This window comes from Myotis lucifugus, unplaced genomic scaffold (genome assembly GCF_000147115.1).
Source record: "Myotis lucifugus unplaced genomic scaffold, Myoluc2.0 scaffold_191, whole genome shotgun sequence".
Taxonomy (NCBI): Eukaryota; Metazoa; Chordata; class Mammalia; order Chiroptera; family Vespertilionidae; genus Myotis; species Myotis lucifugus.
Genome location: NW_005871239.1, coordinates 2,097,962 through 2,118,643, shown reverse-complemented (window position 1 = coordinate 2,118,643; position 20,682 = coordinate 2,097,962). Strand labels below are relative to the sequence as shown.

The window sequence follows — 20,682 nt, the reverse complement described above, 5'->3', positions numbered from 1 at the left end:
TGGAAAGTATCATTTCAGATAACTTATAAATAGGTTTAATATTTAAAAATAAAGTATTCTTGCCCGACCAGTGTGGCTCAATGGTTGAATGTCAACCCATACATCAAGAAGTTACTGGTTCGATTCCCAGTCAGGGCACAAGCCCAGGTTGCAGGCTCGATCCCCAGCAAAGGGCATGCAGGAGGCAACAATCAGTGTTTCTTTCTCTACCTCTCCCTTCCTCTCTCACTTAAAAAAATAATAGAAATGTTTTAAAAAATAAAAATAAAGTATTCTAGTGATAAACAGTATTTTAATTCTTTATTAATTCAAAAATTCTAAATCAATATTTTCTAAGTTAGGGGTTACTAGTTTGTGAGATACATATGAAACATTTGGTATTCATCAACCTATATAATTATTTATACTTTAATAAAGAATATCTTTCTATAAATGGCCCATTTATTCAGTTTTTCTGGTATTAAGAAAGACCTTGGGGGGGAAAAGGACACATATGTAATACCCTTTGTAATGCTTTAAGCAATAAAAAAATAAATTAAAAAAAAAAAAAAGAAAGAAAGACCTGGAAAGATAAGGCCCCTCTGACATCAATTGACATCAGAAAAGTCATTTAGACATATGTTATTTACCATTCTAAACTTCAAAAAAATCTACATAAAGTACGTTTGTTATGTTTCATGAACTATTCTTCACCGCCTTAACAAACAAGATACTATTGCTTGACATTTATATATTATATTTTTTTACTCAGGACCATAGCCTCTTAGCTAAATTCTATAAAATACTTAGAATCAAATATCAGATCATTGTTTTTAACCTTACTGTAATCTAAATATGATTAAAGTACCAGGTGTGTTTATGTGATGCATTGTAACATATTTTGCAAATCTTAGATAACAGTTGACCTTTAATTATTTCCTTATTCAATTCAGCTCCCTCTCACACCCATTATTTATCCCATCCCATGAACTGTAATCTTATGAATTACACTTCCCACTATGTCCCTGTTCTCTTCATTTGAACCTTTTAAATGCTTTCACTGAAATCTAGCTTTTTCCAGCTGACACTTTGTGCCTTAAAAACCCTCCATGTCAACTTGTGGAAAGAACAATCAGCCTATTTTATGTTTCCCAACACTACTTACTGATGTTATACCATCATCATCTCTCTGAAATCTATGCCATCTGATTAGGTCATCCTTGGCTGTAATAATAACTTCGACTTTCCTGGATGAATCAGCACTTTCTTCTGGACTGGTCTCTTGTTATACAGATCTTTTTTGAAGCCCACATTGATAACCCACTCTGTCTCTCAATTCACTGGCTTCTCAGAGCTTTTTTCCATTTCTATGTGAGCCATCCAATAGCATGCCCACACCTTGGATCAGCTCTTAAATGAAGCAGTTCTTCCTGACCAGTCTCATCTCTTTTTTCCTTATACATCTTGAATGCATCCCTTTCTCTGATTTCTACTCTCGTCTATATTTTAATTACTTTACCTCTTCTGTTTACCCCACTCCATTAGCTCCTTTCTGATGTCATTTGCATTTAGAACCAAGGGTCAGTCTAGTAGTCTTCATCCCTTGGCTTTTTGCTGTGGTTCATTTGCCTACTTTTTATTTCTCTACAATAGTTCCATGTTCCATTTCTAAATTAATACATGAAAATGCAACCTAGTTATTTGCATTTTATAATGGCATCCACTTTTTTCTATTAGATTGTTTTAATTTTAAAATCAGGAAGCTTTACTGATTTTAAAATTCACTGTCAGCTGCCTGATTTTAACTAGACCTCTCTGCTTCTCAATGCAATATTTTCTTTTGTAACCCTTCTAGTGGTGTGTTCAAAATGTTTTCTATATTCCAAGTGCTTAAATCTAACATACCTTCCCAGGAAATGACCTTGCCTCCTGCTTACTAGAAAAAAATAGAATCTATCTGCCAAATTCTCATCTATCTCCTCTATATCAGAATGTCTGTATCCATGCTATGTCCAAGTTTATTTTAACAAAGAGGTTTGTAGATTATTTTACAATAATCTTCCTTTACTCAGAAAGATGCATCTTCCTTTTCAGGGATAACTGTCCTCTTCTAGAGCTTTCTTTAACAATTGAATTCTCCCTTCCTCTCCCCCACTCTCTATCATTTTACCCTCTCTGGTTCATTTTTTTATTACAGTTTACTTTCAATATTATTTTGTACTAGAGGCCCAGTGCACGAATTCGTGCATGGGTGGGGTCCCTCTGGGTGTCCTGCAGGGATCAGGCCGAAACCCGCAGTCCAATGCTGCCTGCATGTGCCTGCCGAGGGCTCACACCCAATCAGTCCCAGTCAGGAGAGGCTCGCGCTACCAGAGCAGCAGTCGCCAGCCATGAGCCCTGCTTTGGGCACCCTCCCAAGATAGTGGCCTGTGGGATCGGGCTGACACTGGCTCTCCGCATCCCCCAAGAGGTCCCTGATTGCGAGAGGGAACAGGCCAGGATGAGGGACCCCACCGGTGCACAATCGGGCCGGGGAGGGGCCACGGGAGGGCTCCAGGGCATGTCCAGCCCATTTCACTCAGTCCCGATCAGCTGGACCCCAGCAGTAAGCTAATCTACCAATTGGAGCATCTGCCCCCTGGTGGTCAGTGCACAACATAGTGACTGGTCGATCGGTCAACTGCCCGCTGGTGATCAGTGCACATCTTAGCGAGCGGTTGAGCAGCCTTAGCATATCATTAGTGTGTTATGCTTTGATTGGTTGTTCAGTTGTTCTGCTCTTCGGTCTATTTGCATATTACCCTTTTATTATATAGTATTGGTTTCAGGTCTACAGCAAAGTGGTCAATAGTCATATACTTTACATAGTGTTCCCCATGACATTTCCAGTACCCACCTGGCACCATGCATAGTTCTCAAAGTATTATTGGCTTTATTCCCTATTCTGTACTTTAATTCATTTCTGACCAGTAGATTATTAAGTCAGAAATTGAAGAGTTTGGAATTTTACTCTATTCGAAGACTTGTTAGCCTGCCACAGCTTTATATACATACTAGAAGCCCTGTGCACGGATTCGTGTACTGGTAGGGCCCCTCAGCCTGGCCTGCGGGGATCTGGCCAAAACCAGCCCAATGCACGGATTCATTCAGGGGTTTCCGGCCCATCTCGCCCAGCCCCAATTGGTCGGACCCCAGCAGCAAGCTAACCTACCGGACAGAGCATCTTCCCCCTGGTGGTCATTGCACATCATAGCGACTGGTCAAATGGTCGAACAAACAGTCAGACACTTAGTATACTAGGCTTTTATTATATAGGATACTGACAGAAAACACAAGACCCATGGGTCAGAGAAAAAGACCATTTATTGCTCAGGGTGAAAACAACCACATCCCTGGCTGGTTTGGCTAAGTGGATAGAGCGTTGGACTGGAGACTGAAGGGTACCAGGTTCAATTCCAGTCAAGGGCACATGCCCAGGTTGCAGGCTTGATCCCCATTGGGGGGCATGCAGGAGGCAGCCAATCGGTGGTTCTCTCTCATCATTGATGTTTCTATCTCCCTCCCTCTCCTTTCCTCTCTGAATCAATAAAAACATTAAAACACACACACAAAAACACCAAAGCAATATCTTGCAACACATCCTAAGCCCCAATTACTATAAGGCAATATAGTGAGAGCCAGATGTTACCTGTGCATGCAGCAGGGTGTGTTACAGGAAGGAAACTCCAAAATAAGGAAGAGAGACAGACAGGCACACCTTATCTTGCCTCTGTAATGTAAGCAAATTTTCACCAAAAAGGGAGAAGGAGACTACTCCCCTGGCATGTCTCCAAAGCGGGAAATGTTCTCTATCTTCATTATACTGGTCAGGAAGCAAATCTTCCCTCTGACCTTAAAGTAGACATTATCTCTAGTTTTCAAGGAAGTTTGTTATGTAAGCCCCTTCACTCAAAAGACCTGGACCATACAGAAACATGCAATATTCATGGAGAATTGTCTCCCAACACAAATTTTCCCAGGTGTATTATCTTCAAACATATCTTATACTAGAGGACTGGTGCACAAAAATTTGTGCACTCGGGGGGCGTCCCTCAGCCCGGCCTATGCCCTCTTGCAGTCTGGGACCCCTCGGAGGATGTCCACCTGCTGGCTTAGGCCCGCTCCCTGGGGGATCGGGCCCAAACTGGCAGTCAGACATCCCTCTGAAAGCCCGGCAGCCCTAGGGGGATGTCCACTTGCCAGCAGGGAGCAGGCCTAAGCTGCAGTCAGACATCCTTAGTGCTGCAGAGGAGGCGGGAGAGGCTCCCACCACCACCGCTGTACTGGCAGCCATCAGCCTGGCTTGTGGCTGAGCAGAGCTCCCCCTGTGGGAGCACACTGACCACCAGGGGGCAGCTCCTGCATTGAGCATCTGCCCCCTGGTGGTCAGTGTGTGTCATAGTGACCAGTCATTCCCAGTCTTTCTGCTGTTAGGGTCAGTTTGCATATTACCCTTTTATTATATAGGATAGAGGCCTGGTGCATGGGTGGGGGCTGGCTGGTTTGCCCTGAAGGGTGTCCCGGATCAGGGTGGGGGTCCCGCTGGGGTGCCTGGCCAGCCTGGGTGAGGGGCTGAGGGCTGTTTGCAGCTGGTCACATCCCCTTCAGGGTAGGGGTCCCCACTGGGGTGCCTGACCAGTCTGGGTGAGGGGCTGAAGGCCGTTTTCAGGTTGGCCCAGCCCCTCAGCAACGGAAGCTCCCAGCCTCTCCTTTTTTCTTTTTTCTTTTTTTATTCTGGGATTTATTTACCTTCTATAATTGAAACTTTGTAGCCTTGAGAGGAGCTCAGAGCCGGCCAGGGCGGGCGGGAGGGAAGCCTCCTGCCTGCTCCAGCTCCGTGGCCTCGGCCAGCTGAAAGCAGGTGTCTGGGGTTTATTTACCTTCTATAATTGAAACTTTGTTGCTTTGAGTGGAGCTCAGAGCCCGACACGGCAAGCAGGAACCTTGGCTTTCTCCATCACTGGAGCAAGCAAGCCTCCTGCTCGCTTCAGCTGCATGGCTGCCGGCCGCCATCTTGGTTGGGTTAATTTGCATATCTTGCTGATTAGCCAATGGGAGGCGTAGTGAAGGTATGGTCAATTACCATGTTTGTCTATTATTAGATAGGATTCTTCGTACCTACCTGCTTTACTTTGTTTAACAAGTATTTGAGGATCTGCTGTTTGCAAGGCTTTGTGAAGGAAGGAAGGAAGTATACTAGATATGGTATCTGCTTATTATCCTTGTGTTAATTTTTTGGTCCCTTGTTTCCTTTTACTACTTCACTACATCTTAGGGGAAATAATCTTTGTAGAACACTCAGCCATAGTGCTATAGTAAGTAGTCCCATTTTAGGGCAAAGCATGAGTAATATAATGAAGTTCAGTATCAGTGACAAGTCATTGAGCACAATGTCTGCCTCATAATAAAAGTTTAATACATGTTTAAACTGAATTAATTCTGTTTGTTTTTAAACACAGAAATTTAAGCCTACAAGAAAAAATTCTTAATTTATTGTCTTAAGCCTTGGAAAACCTGCCTATTTTTATTTCATGGTAGTTCTATTAACATTTGAATTTTACTTATTATCTGTTGTTACTTGTAGTTGTATCATTTTGAAATACAAAATGAAAACAAATTTAAGAATTTTCTATTACACGTTTTCAAAACTTTTTTCTATACTCTCTTTATAGGTTATATGTAAAGTCAGATGTGCCACTGAACTTGACAAACACAGGTAAGTTTCATGAGTAGCAAGGTTTAAATTTTATTCACAGTGGACTTCTCAAGGTTGAAGGGCATGGTGGTTAAGGGTGCCTTGGCAGCTTTATAGAAAATCAAATTAGATTAGTTCGTAGGAAGTGAATTGAATAACCCACAGTACTTTCTCTGCAGCCATATTGCTGCCTAATACCTTTTTTTGCTGCTCTGCTACTATTCCTGCTTCAGATGTCAGAGGTAGTTTCATAGGGTCCACAAACACTAAAGTTAGATTATGCTGTTTGGGGAAAGAACATATTGTATAGCTGCAAGAAATAACTAATGTTTCAATACTGATTTCCCTCAAAAATTCAAGCCAGGACACTTGATAACTATGCAACTCATTTAACATCTCAATGCTTTGGTTTCCTAAAGTGCTATAATCCCCAGAGTATATTAATAATTTCAAGATCTATTTTAGGTTTAAAACTATCTGATTATTGTAGTTAATATTTAATCTGAGAGAATATTAATATCTAAACTTCTCAAACTAAAATCTTTGTACTTTGCATGTACACTTGACAAACATTGCTTGTTACACATTACCTTCAATTTACCATGCATAAACTATAGCCAAAGGCTGACAACAATTTATGACTTCCACTATTGAAAGAGATTCAAAATAAAAGATATTAGTATGCCAAATAAATTTCTGGATCATATTACTTTGGGGTATAAAATTTATCTGAACTGGGATTGCTTTCATACAGATAGCTGTTACCGCTACTTGATGTAGATAGCCACACCTTACCTGAAGAGTTTTTATGAGGTGGTCTAATTTTTCTTAGGAGCAAGTTTTTAAGCATTTCATTTTCAGAGTTTCTCTGTATGCATAGTATATATGCAACTTTATAAGAAGAGGAGGTGTTGATAAGTGCTTGAAACTCTACTGTCCTTATGTTCTTTAGTCATGTTTGAAAGTAATGTTTGCTATGGATATTCAGAAGTTCATAAAATTAAATATTGTCTAAAACATATTTCCCTTACCTCTTAAAATTAATATTAATAATTACTTTTAAATTTAGGTAGTTTATTAATTTTCCAGGCAAATTATAAAAACCTGGTAATTCTTGGAATGGAAAGATCAATGAAAATATGCTTAGTAGTTACAAAAATGAAAAATTCAGGATTGCTTGAATTAGTGTTAAAATAATCCTACATTCTTCCTGGTAAAGGCAATTGAATTCAAGTCCATGTGAAATTATTTTTAAATTCATGCTTTAAAATCTAATGCCATTTTGAAATGCTTTAGATACTAATTTTATAGCATCGATAGCTCAAGTAACTGAGTGATTATTAAATTTGTATTTAATGAAATTACAAACATTTTGAACTGAAAGAATTATTGTACCTAAAGTAACACACTAATAAATTTAACTTTTCATTTGTTTTATAAATATCTAATAAAGTCATTTCTTTTTCTTTCAGAATTCTATTGCATTTGGGCTTTATATTGGCAAGCCTTGTCTTTTTAGTAGTGAACTTGACTTGTGCAATGATAGTCCATGGAGATGTCCCAGAAAATCAGTTGAAATGGACTGTGTTTGTTCGAGCGTTAATTAATGATAGCTTGTTTATTCTTTGTGCCATCTCTTTAGTTAGTTATATATGCAAAATTACAAAAATGTCATCAGCAAATGTCTACCTCGAATCAAAGGTAAGCATATTTCTTAAATTTTCACTTAAAAATATAACTTCAAGTTATCATCATATGAAGCATATTTTAATGGGAAGATAATATATTCTTTAAAGAATTCTGAATGTTGGGAACATTTTTGAGCATGAAGGAATGGTCACAAGAAGTTAAAAAGTATTCAAAACTTGGCACTTCACTAACTGATGATTTTTATAAAGCTTATACTAAGCATGTTATATTTTCTATGATTTATATCTTTTGCATTGGAGGCTAATTAAGTGAAATAACCCAAAATGTATATTAATGTATCACAAATAATCTAATACATAAAGCCACAGTAATAATTTAATATTTACTGTGTAGGGGTGGCAGTGTGGCCATTAATTACCATATTATGTCTACATACATTTGGGTTAGCAGTGTTAAGATTCCGTACTGGTAAAGTGGTGTTTATTTGTACTAAGGTTTAGAAAATGTTATTTCACCCCATAATATGAAGTCCCTATGATGTTTGAAACAGTTAATCATGTAACTAAATTTATAAATGCCTTCATTCTCCCTTATACTTTGGATCAGCAAACAAAAAAGCAAATGCTAGCCCATTAACAAAGAACCCTGGAAGTTTCTATTGTTGTTGATTAACATTGTGGGTGAACCATGAATCAGTCATCACAGTGTATTTGTGGTGTTGGATATGGGGGTATAGATGTGTGGTTATTGGGATATGAGTTTATACATGTAAATGATCTCATTTGGCATTATTGTCTATTCACAGAAAATAAGCAAGATAGTATCCTAAACAGAACAGTTCTCTGAAATATTTGTAGACTTCCATGTTGTTGTTATCCTTAATATAGTCCTAGTAAAGTCAGGTATTATAATTAAATGTATGGTAGTCAACTTGTCTTTACATTTAAGTGGAGACTTTCATTTGACTTTTTAAATATATGTCAGTTAAATGAAGAATAAATATAGAAATCTATATATATAAAAGCCCAGCAACCGGAATGGTGGAACAACCAGAACGACCGGAACAACCAGTGGCTATGATGCGCACTGCGGCAGCCAACCAGCCTGATGTGGGCCCCAATCGGCTCATCCCCAGCTGGCCCCCAACATCCCGATCCCGGGCAGGGCCAGCTGGCCAATTGCCTGTGGCCCCTCCCCTCTGCCAGCCTGGCCCAATGGGCCCCCATCAGGTGCACCGGCTGGACCCCACCCATGCACGAATTTGTGCACTGGGCCTCTAGTATATACAGTGGGGCCTTGACTTACGAGTTTAATTTGTTCCGTGACGGAGCTCGTAACTCAAATTACTCGAATGTCAAATCAATTGTGAATGAGTGAGACACATGATGCTGGGCTGATGTTGTGGCGTTCACTGTGACGTTCGCTGCACCAACTAGCGGTGGGGTATCTGAAGCTGGCTCATAACCCGAATTTTAGCTCGCAACTCAAAGCAAATAATCAGCCGAGAGATGGCTCGTATCTTGAAAAATTCGTTAGTCAGGACACTCATAAGTCAAGGCCCCACTGTACTAGTATATAATATTGTTTATGAAGAGAGAAAGAAAGGGTGTGGGGAAGGGAGAAGAGACTAAACTTAAACTTTCAAACCTATTCATCTTACATGGAAAATTATTTTATTCAACTTACGTTCTAAAAAGTTCCTAAATTTAAGTATTTTAGTTAATTCTGGTTTCAGTTTAAGTGTTAAAAATAATAGTTACTATTATGATACATACATAATCTTTTGGTGTAGCAATAGCACCCTCACTTAATATAATAACATCACCATATAATTCATATGTCTTGCTTGTCTAGTGATAAAGCATAAATAGATATGGTTGACTTTAAAGGTCTTTTCTGGTTACCAAATAACTTTTTCTAAGTTTGTTTTTACGTGCTTTGAAATAGATAGTTCTCTGAATATAGTAATATTCCCAATCTGAGAAGAAAAGTTCATCTGATAACTCCTCCAGAATTATTTCAGACATCTTCCCCTAACTGTCAAGTGAATGGTATTCACTTTGTTATTTTTTTAAACTCTTAAATTTAAAAGGTGCATGGATTCAGAATTCTCTAGGAACATTACAGAGACATGTTCAAATACATACCTATAAAGCTAAATATAAGATACTGGATTATTTGTATTATATTGTACTGTCAGGTCATAAACTTCTTTATTTAAAGAATACATCATCTTGCTTTCACGTTCTCCTTGTAAAATTACTAAGCTCAGTTTTGGGTTTTTTTCGTCTGTAACAATTACAGTAATGGCCATTTCTTTGATTCAATCAACAAATGTCTGTTGAGCCATGTGCCATCTCTTTTTTCACGCTGATACTGTTTCTTGGTATCCGTAAGAGCATTTCCTTAAAGCTCAGACTTGAGTCTTCTGTTTTTCTCATTTTATTCCTTCCTTCTACATATTCAGTAATAATGAGATTTTCCATAATTTGTCTCAAGCAAATCTGACCTACCTTATTTGTAAATGTCACATAGTATACTTTCCTGTCTGTATGTTAGGTTGTTTCGTCTTTCAGGAATGCCTTTTCCCCTCCCAGTGCTCTCTACCTATTTGTCCTTATCTTACCTAACTTTAAAGGCATAACTCTAATGGTTCCCCTTTTTAGGAATGCTTCTTCATCTCCAAAATAAAATTGAGAAATACCACTGTATCTGAATTCTCTTAAATCTTTATTATTTTACCAACTAGAACAGAACTATATGATTTGGTTCCCTTTTTCAAAGTAGCAACTCTAACTTGCTTTTTAAATATAAGTTATTGTCAATTTGAATAGCTTATTTGTGCTCTTTTATTTTTTTATTTTCTTACATATTTAAGGTTACTTTATACCATGTTTATGTTCTGATATAGATATTTTATATATTATTTTGTAAACTAATAAAGGTATTTAGCAATATGTTTTCTCAAGTACTGCTTTGGCAGCTTCCTATAATCTTGTTATATTGTTATTTATATTCTTATTTAACAATAACAAAGAGCATTTGCTGTTTAGATTTCAAACATGTCTCAAACATTACATATTACACATCAGTGTAAATTAGATATTATCTCTGTATAAAATTCTTCCTTCAATTCACTTTGGCGGGAAGTCTAAAATTCAGGCATCTGTCCTGTTCAGGCCCTCTAACTACCATAAGAAGTTACCAGTTTTACTCTCTGCTTGATTGTTCATGCATATGAATCTGGTATACTAAACAATGTAGAGATTTCTGCCCTCCAGGTTTTGGTTAGAGAAAATAAACCCTCAATTGTTAAATTCAAAACCTTAATTTCCAAAAAGGTTACCTAATGGAGGTATGGTCTGTCCATTTCCCTCCCTATCTAGTCTACATTTTATCCTCAGCCCAATCCAGATCATTGCAGAGTTTTGTACTAAGGCTGAATTGTACCCTGAATAGAGTTGTCTTTTCCGACCTACGCTTTGATACCATGCTTTAACATACATCAAGAAATATGTAAGAAATTTCTTGTAAAAAATATTTATCTTAAAATCATCTATATATATAAAAGCCTAAGCAACTGTTACGACTGAATGACTGGAATGACCTGTCAACCAGTCCCTATGACGTGCACTGACCACCAGGGGGCAGACGCTCAATGCAGGAGCTGCACTCTGGTGGTCAGTGCGCTCCCACAGGGGGAGTGCCACTCAGCCAGAAGCCGGGCTCATGGCTGGCAAGCGCAGCTGCACTGGTGGGAGTCTCTCCTGACTCCATGGCAGCGCTACTGAGTGGTAGTGGCAGGCACAGCAGGCCGGGATGAGCACAAGCAGCGTGGCACCCGGCCCCGGCTCCTCCCTGGCCACCTGCCGCTTGGCACACCGCTACATCCCTCAGGGGATGTCTGATTGCCGGTTTAGGCCCAATCCCTGCAGGACTGGCCTAAACCGGTAGTCGGACATCCCCTGAGGGGTCCCGGATTGCAAGAGGGCACAGGCCATGCTGAAGGACCTCCCCGCCCCGTGCATGAATTTATGCACTGGGCCTCTAGTTATTATATAATATTGCTGAGGATATTGTCCACACAGTGCTCCCCAGAAAAGATCTTTTCCTCTAATTCAGAACCAAGTAAAACATTATTGATTAAATCCTTCCTTTCTCTGGTTACTGTGTTGGTCAGTGGCAATTATGTGGCTCAGCAATCATAGATGACCTTGTGATATCCATTTTTGGTTCTGACTCTACTTCTAGTTCCTTCTCAATTTTTTATCACCATCTCCCTCACTCCCTACTGCACACACACATTCCTATGTTCATTTTGTGTGTGTGTGTGTATCTATAACTACTCAGATTCTCTTTTGCAGTGTGGGTGATATAAATACAAAGTTGGATTGGATATATTTTTGGATATGTTTATATCTTTTTTCAGGTATATCAATTTTTTAAATTAATTTGTAAAGACCTTATTGAGAGACTGTGTATCATAGTGATTAAGAGTTGGAAACCTGGGATCAGAGAGATAAGGATGCAAATCCCATCTCTCCTTTTTATTGGCTGTATGACATTAGAGAAGTAGCTTCACTCTCCTGATCTATAAAATGGAACTAATGATAGTGTTAATCTCATAGGTTGTTATGAGGATAAGAGTAGTATCTACCCTATAACATTTAAATTAATTTGTAAAGACCTTATTGAGAGACTGTGTATCATAGTGATTAAGAGTTGGAAACCTGGGATCAGAGAGATAAGGATGCAAATCCCATCTCTCCTTTTTATTGGCTGTATGACATTAGAGAAGTAGCTTCACTCTCCTGATCTATAAAATGGAACTAATGATAGTGTTAATCTCATAGGTTGTTATGAGGATAAGAGTAGTATCTACCCTATAACATTGTTATAAAAAATAAATGAAAATGCATATAAAGTGCTTAGTATAATGCCTAGCACTTGGAAAATGCTTATAAATGTTAGCTATTATCTCTTTTTTAAAAATATATTTTTATTGATTTCAGAGAGGAAGGGAGAGGGAGAGAGAGAATCATTGATCTGCTGCCACCTGTACACCCCCTGCTGGGGATCAAGCCTGCAACCCAGGCATGTGCCCTGACCTGGGAATCAAACCAGTGATCTCTTGGTTCCTGGTTGACACACACCCAGCTGGGCTAGCTAATATGATCTTAATGTGTACTTGGGGATGGTAATGTAGCTTCAGGAAGTTGTTGAATACCTGAAATTGTTGGCAAAATTTATCTGGAGAGAAGTTCTATGTGTATAATCAAATTCTCAAAAGGAACAGTGATCCAAAAAAAAAGACTAAGAATCACTGAAGACCAGGATTTATCTTTTAAATATTTTATTTTAATTTTACTTGATTCTACCTTATTTACATAGTGCTCCACCCAGACAGTGATAAAGGTTGATGTCTCCGACACATAACATTTCATCTAATATTTAACTAAGTTTTTCTTAGAAATTTTTGGAACAAATATTGTGGATCTTATATAATGGCCTTTTTAATTATAGGTATTTTTGTCCTAAAATCTACTGTATTATTATAATCTTCATTTTATTTGCATGGGTATAATAGACAGTATTTTTTGTCTATTGTTAACATTTCAAGTGTGTCTCATTAACTTAGACAAAATATTATAGAGTTTGGGTGTTTTTTTACAAACTCTTTATAGGGTAAACAAATAGAATACACACACACACACACACACACACACACACACACACGATTATTTGTTAGAGCTGCTCTTTTTCTCCCATTAGTTTTTGATTGGTGTTTTCTTTCATTCATTTGTATGATTTCTTGGTATATTTGAATTTATTTACTTTTTATTGGAATTGTAATATAACTTTTAGCATTAAAATGCATACTGATAAAAAATTTTTATCCTGATATTCATATGTATTTCAGAAAGAAAAAGAATATTTATAAGAATACTACTAGAGGCCCGGCACACGTAATTCATGCACAGGTAGGGTCCCTAGGCCTGGCCTGCAATCAGGGCCAATCTTTTCTGACAGCTGGCCCCACCACCCGAGTCCACTACCACTCACCCCCGCCGCCACCCACCCCTGGTTCCCAGTTCCCCATCGGGCAATCCGAGCCTGCCGCGGCGGGGAGGGACCGAGAGGTTGCCTAGCAGGCCCTGATCAGGTGATCGGGGCCTGCAGGCTGGGGGCAGTTCCTGCGTTGAGCATCTGCCCCTCTGGTGGTCAGTGTGCGTCATAGCCAACCAGTCGTTCCGCCATCTGGTCAATTTGCACATTATGCTTTTATATATACAAGACACCTTTTTTAAATTAGCACTATTACAGGTGTCACCTTCCCGCCCCCTCCCAAGACATCTATTTTTTAAAAAAATATTTCTTTATTGATTTCAGAGAAGAAGGGAGAAGGAGAGAGAGATAGAAGCATCAATGATGAGAGAGAATCATTGATCGGCTGCCTCCTGCACACCCTCTACTGGGGATCGAGTCCACAACCCAGGCATGTGCCCTTGGCCAGAATCGAACCTGGGACTCTTCAGTCGCAGGCTGACACTCTATCCACTGAGCCAAGCCGGCTAGGGCAAGACATCTGTTTTTTAATGGAAAAGTAATTTATCAGCACAAAAGGTTTACACTGATGGTAGATGCTTATCCTATATAGTAAAAGACTAATATGCAAATTGTCCCCTCGGGAGTTCGACCTACTGGGAGTTCGACCGCTCGCTATGACGTGTGCTGACCACTAGGGGCGACATGGAACGAAGGAAGGCCCCGGCCGGCAGACAGAAGGCCCCAATCAGCCCTGATTGCCAGCCAGGCCTAGGGACCCTACCTGTGCACGAATTTCATGCACCGGGCCTCTAGTCTATATAATAAAAGCCCAGCAACCATTATGGCGGAATGACCAGAAAGACCGGTTGCTCTGATGCTCACTGACCACGAGGGGGCAGATGCTCAACGCAGGAGCTGCCCTCTGGTGGTCAGTGCGCTCCCACAGCAGGAGCACCACTCAGCCAGAAGCCGGGCTCACGGCTGGCGAGTGCAGTGGCAGTGGCGGGAGCCTCTCCCGCCTCCACGGCAGTGCTAAGGAGCGGCAAACCAAGTATAAGGAGCAAGCAGGCGGGTGGTAAGGAGCGGTGAGCCAAGTGGTGAGCGAGCAGGCGGGCGATAAGGAGCAAGCAGGTGGGCATTTAGCAGTAAGGGGTCCCAGATTGTGAGAGGGTGCAGGCTGGGCTGAGGGACACCCCCACACACAAATTTTGTGCTTTGGGCCCTTAGTCTATATATATAAAAGCCTAAGCAACTGTTGTGACCGGAACGACCAGTTGACCAGTTGCTATGATGCACACTGACCACCGGGGGGCAGATGTTCAATGCAGGAGCTGCCCCCTAGTGATCAGTGCGCTCCCACAGCCAACCTCCTGTGCCGGCCAACCTCCCATGGCCCCTCCCCTTCGCCGGCTGGCCAACCTCCCACGCCCCCTTCCCCCCCCCACCCCCCTCCCGGCAGGCTGGCCCTCCCGACAGACTGGCCAACCTCTAGGTCCCTCCCTCCTGCTGGCCAGTCCCCCCCATAGGCTCCAATTGGGGTCCAGCCAGCCAACCTCCCAGGGTTCCTTCCCTCCAGCTGGTTGGCCCCCTGATAGGCCTCAATCACCGGCCAGGCAGAGGGACCCCACCCGTGCACGAATTTGTGCACTGGGCCTCTAGTTTCTTTTAATGGCAAGTAGGGAATCTGTATGAAAGACCACTCAAAATAGGTGGGAATAAAAATTAAGCTTTTAGGCTTATATCTCTGATCAGGGACATGTGCAATTTTATATCTGGATAAGAATGTAAAGTAATTATTGTGTGATGCTCAAAATCAGCTTGTCGCCCAGCCAGCCATTTGCAAATAACGCATTCTCTCCCTCTTTCTCCTGAATTCCTAACAGTTTTAATTACTACAGAAACCTTTCTGCCCTACGTTCACTCAACCCTAGATCCATATTAATTAATCTGTTGAGATGAGAGGCAGCAACAGCATCTTGCAGAGATACAGTAATATTCCACTAAATTATATTTCTGATCTTTCACGCAGACCAGCGATCCTGTAAGACTAAAGCAGTTGTTTATAGTAACATAGGCCATAATTAAAGAAACAAGATAAAATACTATTAATGCTTTTCTTCCACCATCCTGAAATATGACTTAACCAGAATTTGGGGAGGATGGTGGTGGAGAAGTAAGTATGATTGCCACTTTTCTAATATTGTGTTCTTTGTTGAGTTACTGGGATTTACTTTATCCATCTTGAACTGTGGCACTTCTTTAGTTTGTTGCCTTTGTTACTCCAGTTCTTATATCCCAAGTCTTATTTCCTATTCTGTTGCTGGTCCTATTTGAAAAATCCTTTACACCTTGGGTTTGTAACTTTTATCTGCTCCTAAGTTCAAGTAGCTTTCCCCTTATACTCTACCAGGGGTTCTCAACCTTCCTAATGCCGCGACCCTTTAATACAGTTCCTCATGTTGTGGTGACCCCCAACCATAAAATTATTTTCGTTGCTACTTCATAACTGTAATGTAAATATCTGATATACAGGATGTATTTTCAGGGGTCGCAACCCACAGGTTGAGAACCACTGGAGACTCTTTTATTAGACCACTTGGCATTTTCAATTTCTTTTTTCTTTCTTTTCCTTTTTAAAAAAATATATTGGTTTCAGAGAGGAAGGGAAGGGGTGAGAAAGATAGAAACATCAATGATGAGAGAGAATCATTGATCAGCTGCCTCGTGCATGACCCCACTGGAGATCAAGCCTGCAACCTGGGCATGTGCCCCGACTAAGAATCAAACCTCCTGGTTCATAGGTCAGTGCTCAGCCACTGAACCCCGCCAGCTGGGCAGAATTTTTTTTGTTTTTCCATGTCCAGAGGTTCACTCAGTAATAGCCATCTACTCCGTAATGATAGGACCCTAGGAGCCAGAGTGCAAATGTCATTGTGTTTTAGCAGCATGAAACTATTTTTTAAACTGTGTAGGCCATATAATTGTCAAACTATATTTTTAAATTTACTAATTGAGACTAAGTACTTTGTTTTCTTATTTTGATACTTAGTTTGGCATTTTAATTTCAAAATAGAAATAACATTTGTGACATGTCTTCAAAAAATATGTGCCGGGATCTGCTTCTAATAATGACTGAGTAGCTTCTATCGGACCAACCTTCCACAGATAGCATAAATTCTGGACAAAATATAACAGCACTGAAGGCACTGGAGAGCAACCACTTAGAAGAAGGAGATGACACTGAGTGAATTTCCTGTTTTTTACAGCTTCTAGGCTGAGGGAAGGTCCCATCCATGGGGCAGCCAAAACAGAAGAGCACCCTGCTGTTTTACTTGCTTGAAGAATTCAGAAGACAAAATTCAAGTAACTACCACAGATGGAAAGTGAGTGGGAAATCTCAGGAAGAAGACAGCCAGACAGAGGAAACCCCAAATTCTGATTATAAACTATGCCAAATTTTTACCTGATACCTGAACTCCACATGTGCAGGACAGACTCCAAGCAGCACAGTTAAGGATAAAGAAATTAAACTGATATTTCAGCTGCTATCCATGCTTGGGAGACAGTCTGGGATTTGAGTCTAGCCAAGTTGTTTGCCGAAAAGAGAGAGAGAGAGAGGAAAATCAATACTCAATACTTTTCTAAGAAAGAGAACTGAACCAGTGTTTCTAAAACATGTCACTCACAATGTCCAGAACATAGTCCAATGTTATTAGATATCCGAAGAAACAGAAAAAAATTAATTCATATACAAGAACAAAAAGCAAAACTCAAAAGCAATTATTGGAAACAATCTTGCCCAGATAACCTAGATGTTAGATATATCAGATAAAGGTTTTATAATATGTTCAAGGGTGTAAAGGAAAATATACTTGGATGAATGAATAAATAGGACATCTCAAGAGATAAGGAAACTGAAAAAACACAAATTCTAGAATTAAAATACACTATTTAAAATGAAAAATCACTGCTTGGGCTTAACAGCAGATTGGAGATAAAAGAAGAGTCAGTGAACTTAACTCAGCAGAAATCATTCAATCTGAACAGAGAAGGGTGTGGGGGGGAAGATGATAATATAATGAACAGAGTCTCAGGGCCTACTCATGTATAATTGTAATACCCAAAGAAAAGGAGGGGTAAAGTGAGGTTGGAAAAAATATTTGAAGAATAATGACCTAAATTTTCCAGTTTTGATGAAAGACAGAAATGTACATTTTCATGTAGCTCAACAACCCCAATCAGGATAAATATAAAGATAATCTCTCCTAGGTCCTGGATAGTCAAAGTGCTTAAAACCAAAAATAAAAGAAAATCTTGAGAGAGAAAAAAAAATGACCCATACATAAGGAAACATTGACTCAAATGATCACTCATTTCTCATCAGAAATAATGGAGGCCAGAAGACATGGAAACAAATCTTTAAAATGCTGAAAGAAAAATGTCAACTCTGAAATCTATATTCAGTGAAAATATTCTTAAAGAATGATGAAGAAATAATGTCTTCTGATAAAAGAAAACTAAGAGGGCTGGTTACCATCAGACCTGTACTACAAGAAATGCTCAGAAAATTCTACAGATGGGAGGGAAGTAAAAGCAGCTTGAATTTCAGCTCTTCAGGAAGGAATGAAGAACACAAGAAGTAGTTGATATGTGGGTAAATATAATTTCTTAATTTATTTAAAATATAACTGTACAAAGCAAAAATTATAACATAATGTGAGGCATACATATGTGGATATGACATATAATTCTCTATAATATTTAACAACTATAATATAAAGAATGGGGCTAAATGGACCTATATGGTTGCAAAGTTCTTATATTTTATATCAAGTGGCATAATATTAACTATTACTTATACTGAAAAGTTTAGAATATATATTATAATCCCTAGAGCAGTGATTCTCAAACTTATTGGTCACAAGACCACAGTACACTACTAAGAATTATTGAGGACCCCAAAGAGCTTTTGTTTACACAGATTGAATCTACCTGTGTATACATTATTAGAACTAAAATTTGAGAAATTCTAAAAATATTTATTTGTTAATTTAGGATATCAATAATAAATCCATTATATGCTAACATGAATAACGTGTTTTTATGAAAAATAATTCTGTTTTCCAAAGCAAAAATAAACTAGTGAGAAGATGGACGTTTTACATTTGCAAATCCCTTAAATGTCTGGCAATAGAAGACAGCTGGATTTTCTTGTCGCTTGTGCTCAATCTGTTGTGATATGTTGTTTAGGTTAAAATATATGAAGAAAATCCTTCCATGAAAAACAGTGGCTAGTTCAGCTTGTAAGTCAACCATCTAAGTGCTTTTCTTCCAGTTTACTTCAATATGTAGCAGAATTGTTTTATTTTTTTTATTTTTTTATTTTTTTTTATTGCTTAAAGTATTACAAAGGGTATTACATATGTGTCCTTTTTTAGCAGAATTGTTTTAAGTGCACATTTCATCTCATCACAGAGTATTAAATAAACACACTCTAGGGTCGATATTTAATAATATTTTTAAAGATATTTTTATTGATTTCCGAGAGGAAGGGAGAGGGAGAGAGAGATAGAAACATCAATGATAAGAGAGAACCATTGATTGGCTGCCTCCTGCATGCGCCCGCAACCCAGGCATGTGCCCTTGACTAGAATCAAACCCGGGACCCTTCAGTCTGCAAGCTGACACTCTATTCACTGAGCCAAACCGACTAGGGCAATAAATATTTTTACATCACCCTGGTGTGGCTCATCTGGTTGGAGCGTCATCCTGTACACCAGAAAAGTGGTGGGTTTAATTCCTGGTCAGCACATTCCCAGGTTGCAGGTTCGATCCATGGCCCGGCACACATGGGAGGCAGCCGAACTCACTCACTCTCTCTCTCTCTCTCTCTCTCTCTCTCTCTCTCCCCTCCTTCCTATATATATGGTGTCCCCAAAAAAGTATACACACTTTAATAGCTAATAGCTGTTAAATTAAAATGAAATGCATTTTAATAAACACTGCCTTTATAATTATTCAGTGTATATGTGTACATTTTGGGGACACTATATAATTAAACACTAACTTATTTTAAAAATATATTTTCACATCAAGTATATTCTAAAATGAAACTGACTTTCTTTTCTAACTGGAAATGCATAGTAGTGAGGAATACAATACAGTATGGTTTTATATCTACCTGTATATACATTATTAGAACTGATTTGTGCTTAGGTCCAGAACTTTTACCCACCATTGCTTTTGTACCATTAGTGAAAATATTAACACAGTTGGCCCAGGATAAATGAGCAGAGGAATTTTCAAAACCTTGAATATACCGCTTGTATTTCTCAGGCATTCACATAAAAGAATATCTTCTTGAATGATTAGTTGGTACTGACACCAGGTGAATACAAACAAAATTAGTACTGCTACATCAGATTCATTTATGTTTTCAGTTAAATTTTTAAATCAGTAAATGTCTGTATTATTGGAAATTGGCAATGCCATAATTTCTTTTATGGACTTTACATCCAGCAGGCATTTGTTCAGCAATGTCAACCACATAAGGCTTTCCTGGTCTCTCAGCTATTGTGGGTACTTTACCAGTCAATGCAGTATAATAATAGCCTGTGAAATGCTTGAATGGCTTTTTAATTTCCACCTTGGAAAGTTATAAAAACAGTTTTTGGTATTTAAAATTATCAGCACACCTGCATTTAAAATTTCAATTCCTTTTGCTTTACATTCTGAATAATTAGTTTCAAATAATGCTTGGACTATAATGCTACTCAAAAATGTTTTGTTGCAGAAGACACAATAAGGCAAATTATTTACATTTATAAAATCTATTGAAAGATTGTTTGTTTTTTAATCCTCACCTGAGGATATGCTTTCACTCATTTTGAGAGAGAGAGAGAGAGAGAGAGAGAGAGAGAGAAAGAAAGAGAGAGAGAGAGAGAAACATCTATATGAGAAAGAAACATCAGTTGGTTGCCTCCTACACACTGCTTGACGGGGGATTGAACCTCAACCTAAGTATGTGTCCTGACAGGGAATCAAACCCTCAAGAACAGGATGAATCTCTAACCAACTGAGCTATCCAGACAAGACCAAAAATAGTTTTTATGACATTTTATTTGAGAAAACAAGAAAACAATTTCACCCAGTTCCTTTGAGGGAGATTCTTTGTTGAGTCAGAGAATTCTAACACTTTCATCTTTCTCAGCATCTTAGAAGTAAACAGGGATGCTGTGTGTTGAGAAAGATATACTTTTATTGTGCTAAAA

General features: G+C 39.0%; 1 protein-coding gene across 3 annotated transcripts in view; it reads left to right on the top strand.

Annotated features, from left to right (window-relative positions):
- Nucleotides 1–20,682, top strand: part of GPR137C (G protein-coupled receptor 137C) — a 55,659-nt gene that overhangs the window by 22,208 nt on the left and 12,769 nt on the right. For all 3 annotated transcript variants that reach the window (XM_006096980.3, XM_023760774.1, XM_023760775.1), the window contains exons 2-3: nt 5,691–5,734; nt 7,186–7,414. In XM_006096980.3, coding sequence (XP_006097042.1) covers nt 5,691–5,734; nt 7,186–7,414 — 273 coding nt within the window. The remainder of the gene's footprint in view (nt 1–5,690; nt 5,735–7,185; nt 7,415–20,682) is intronic.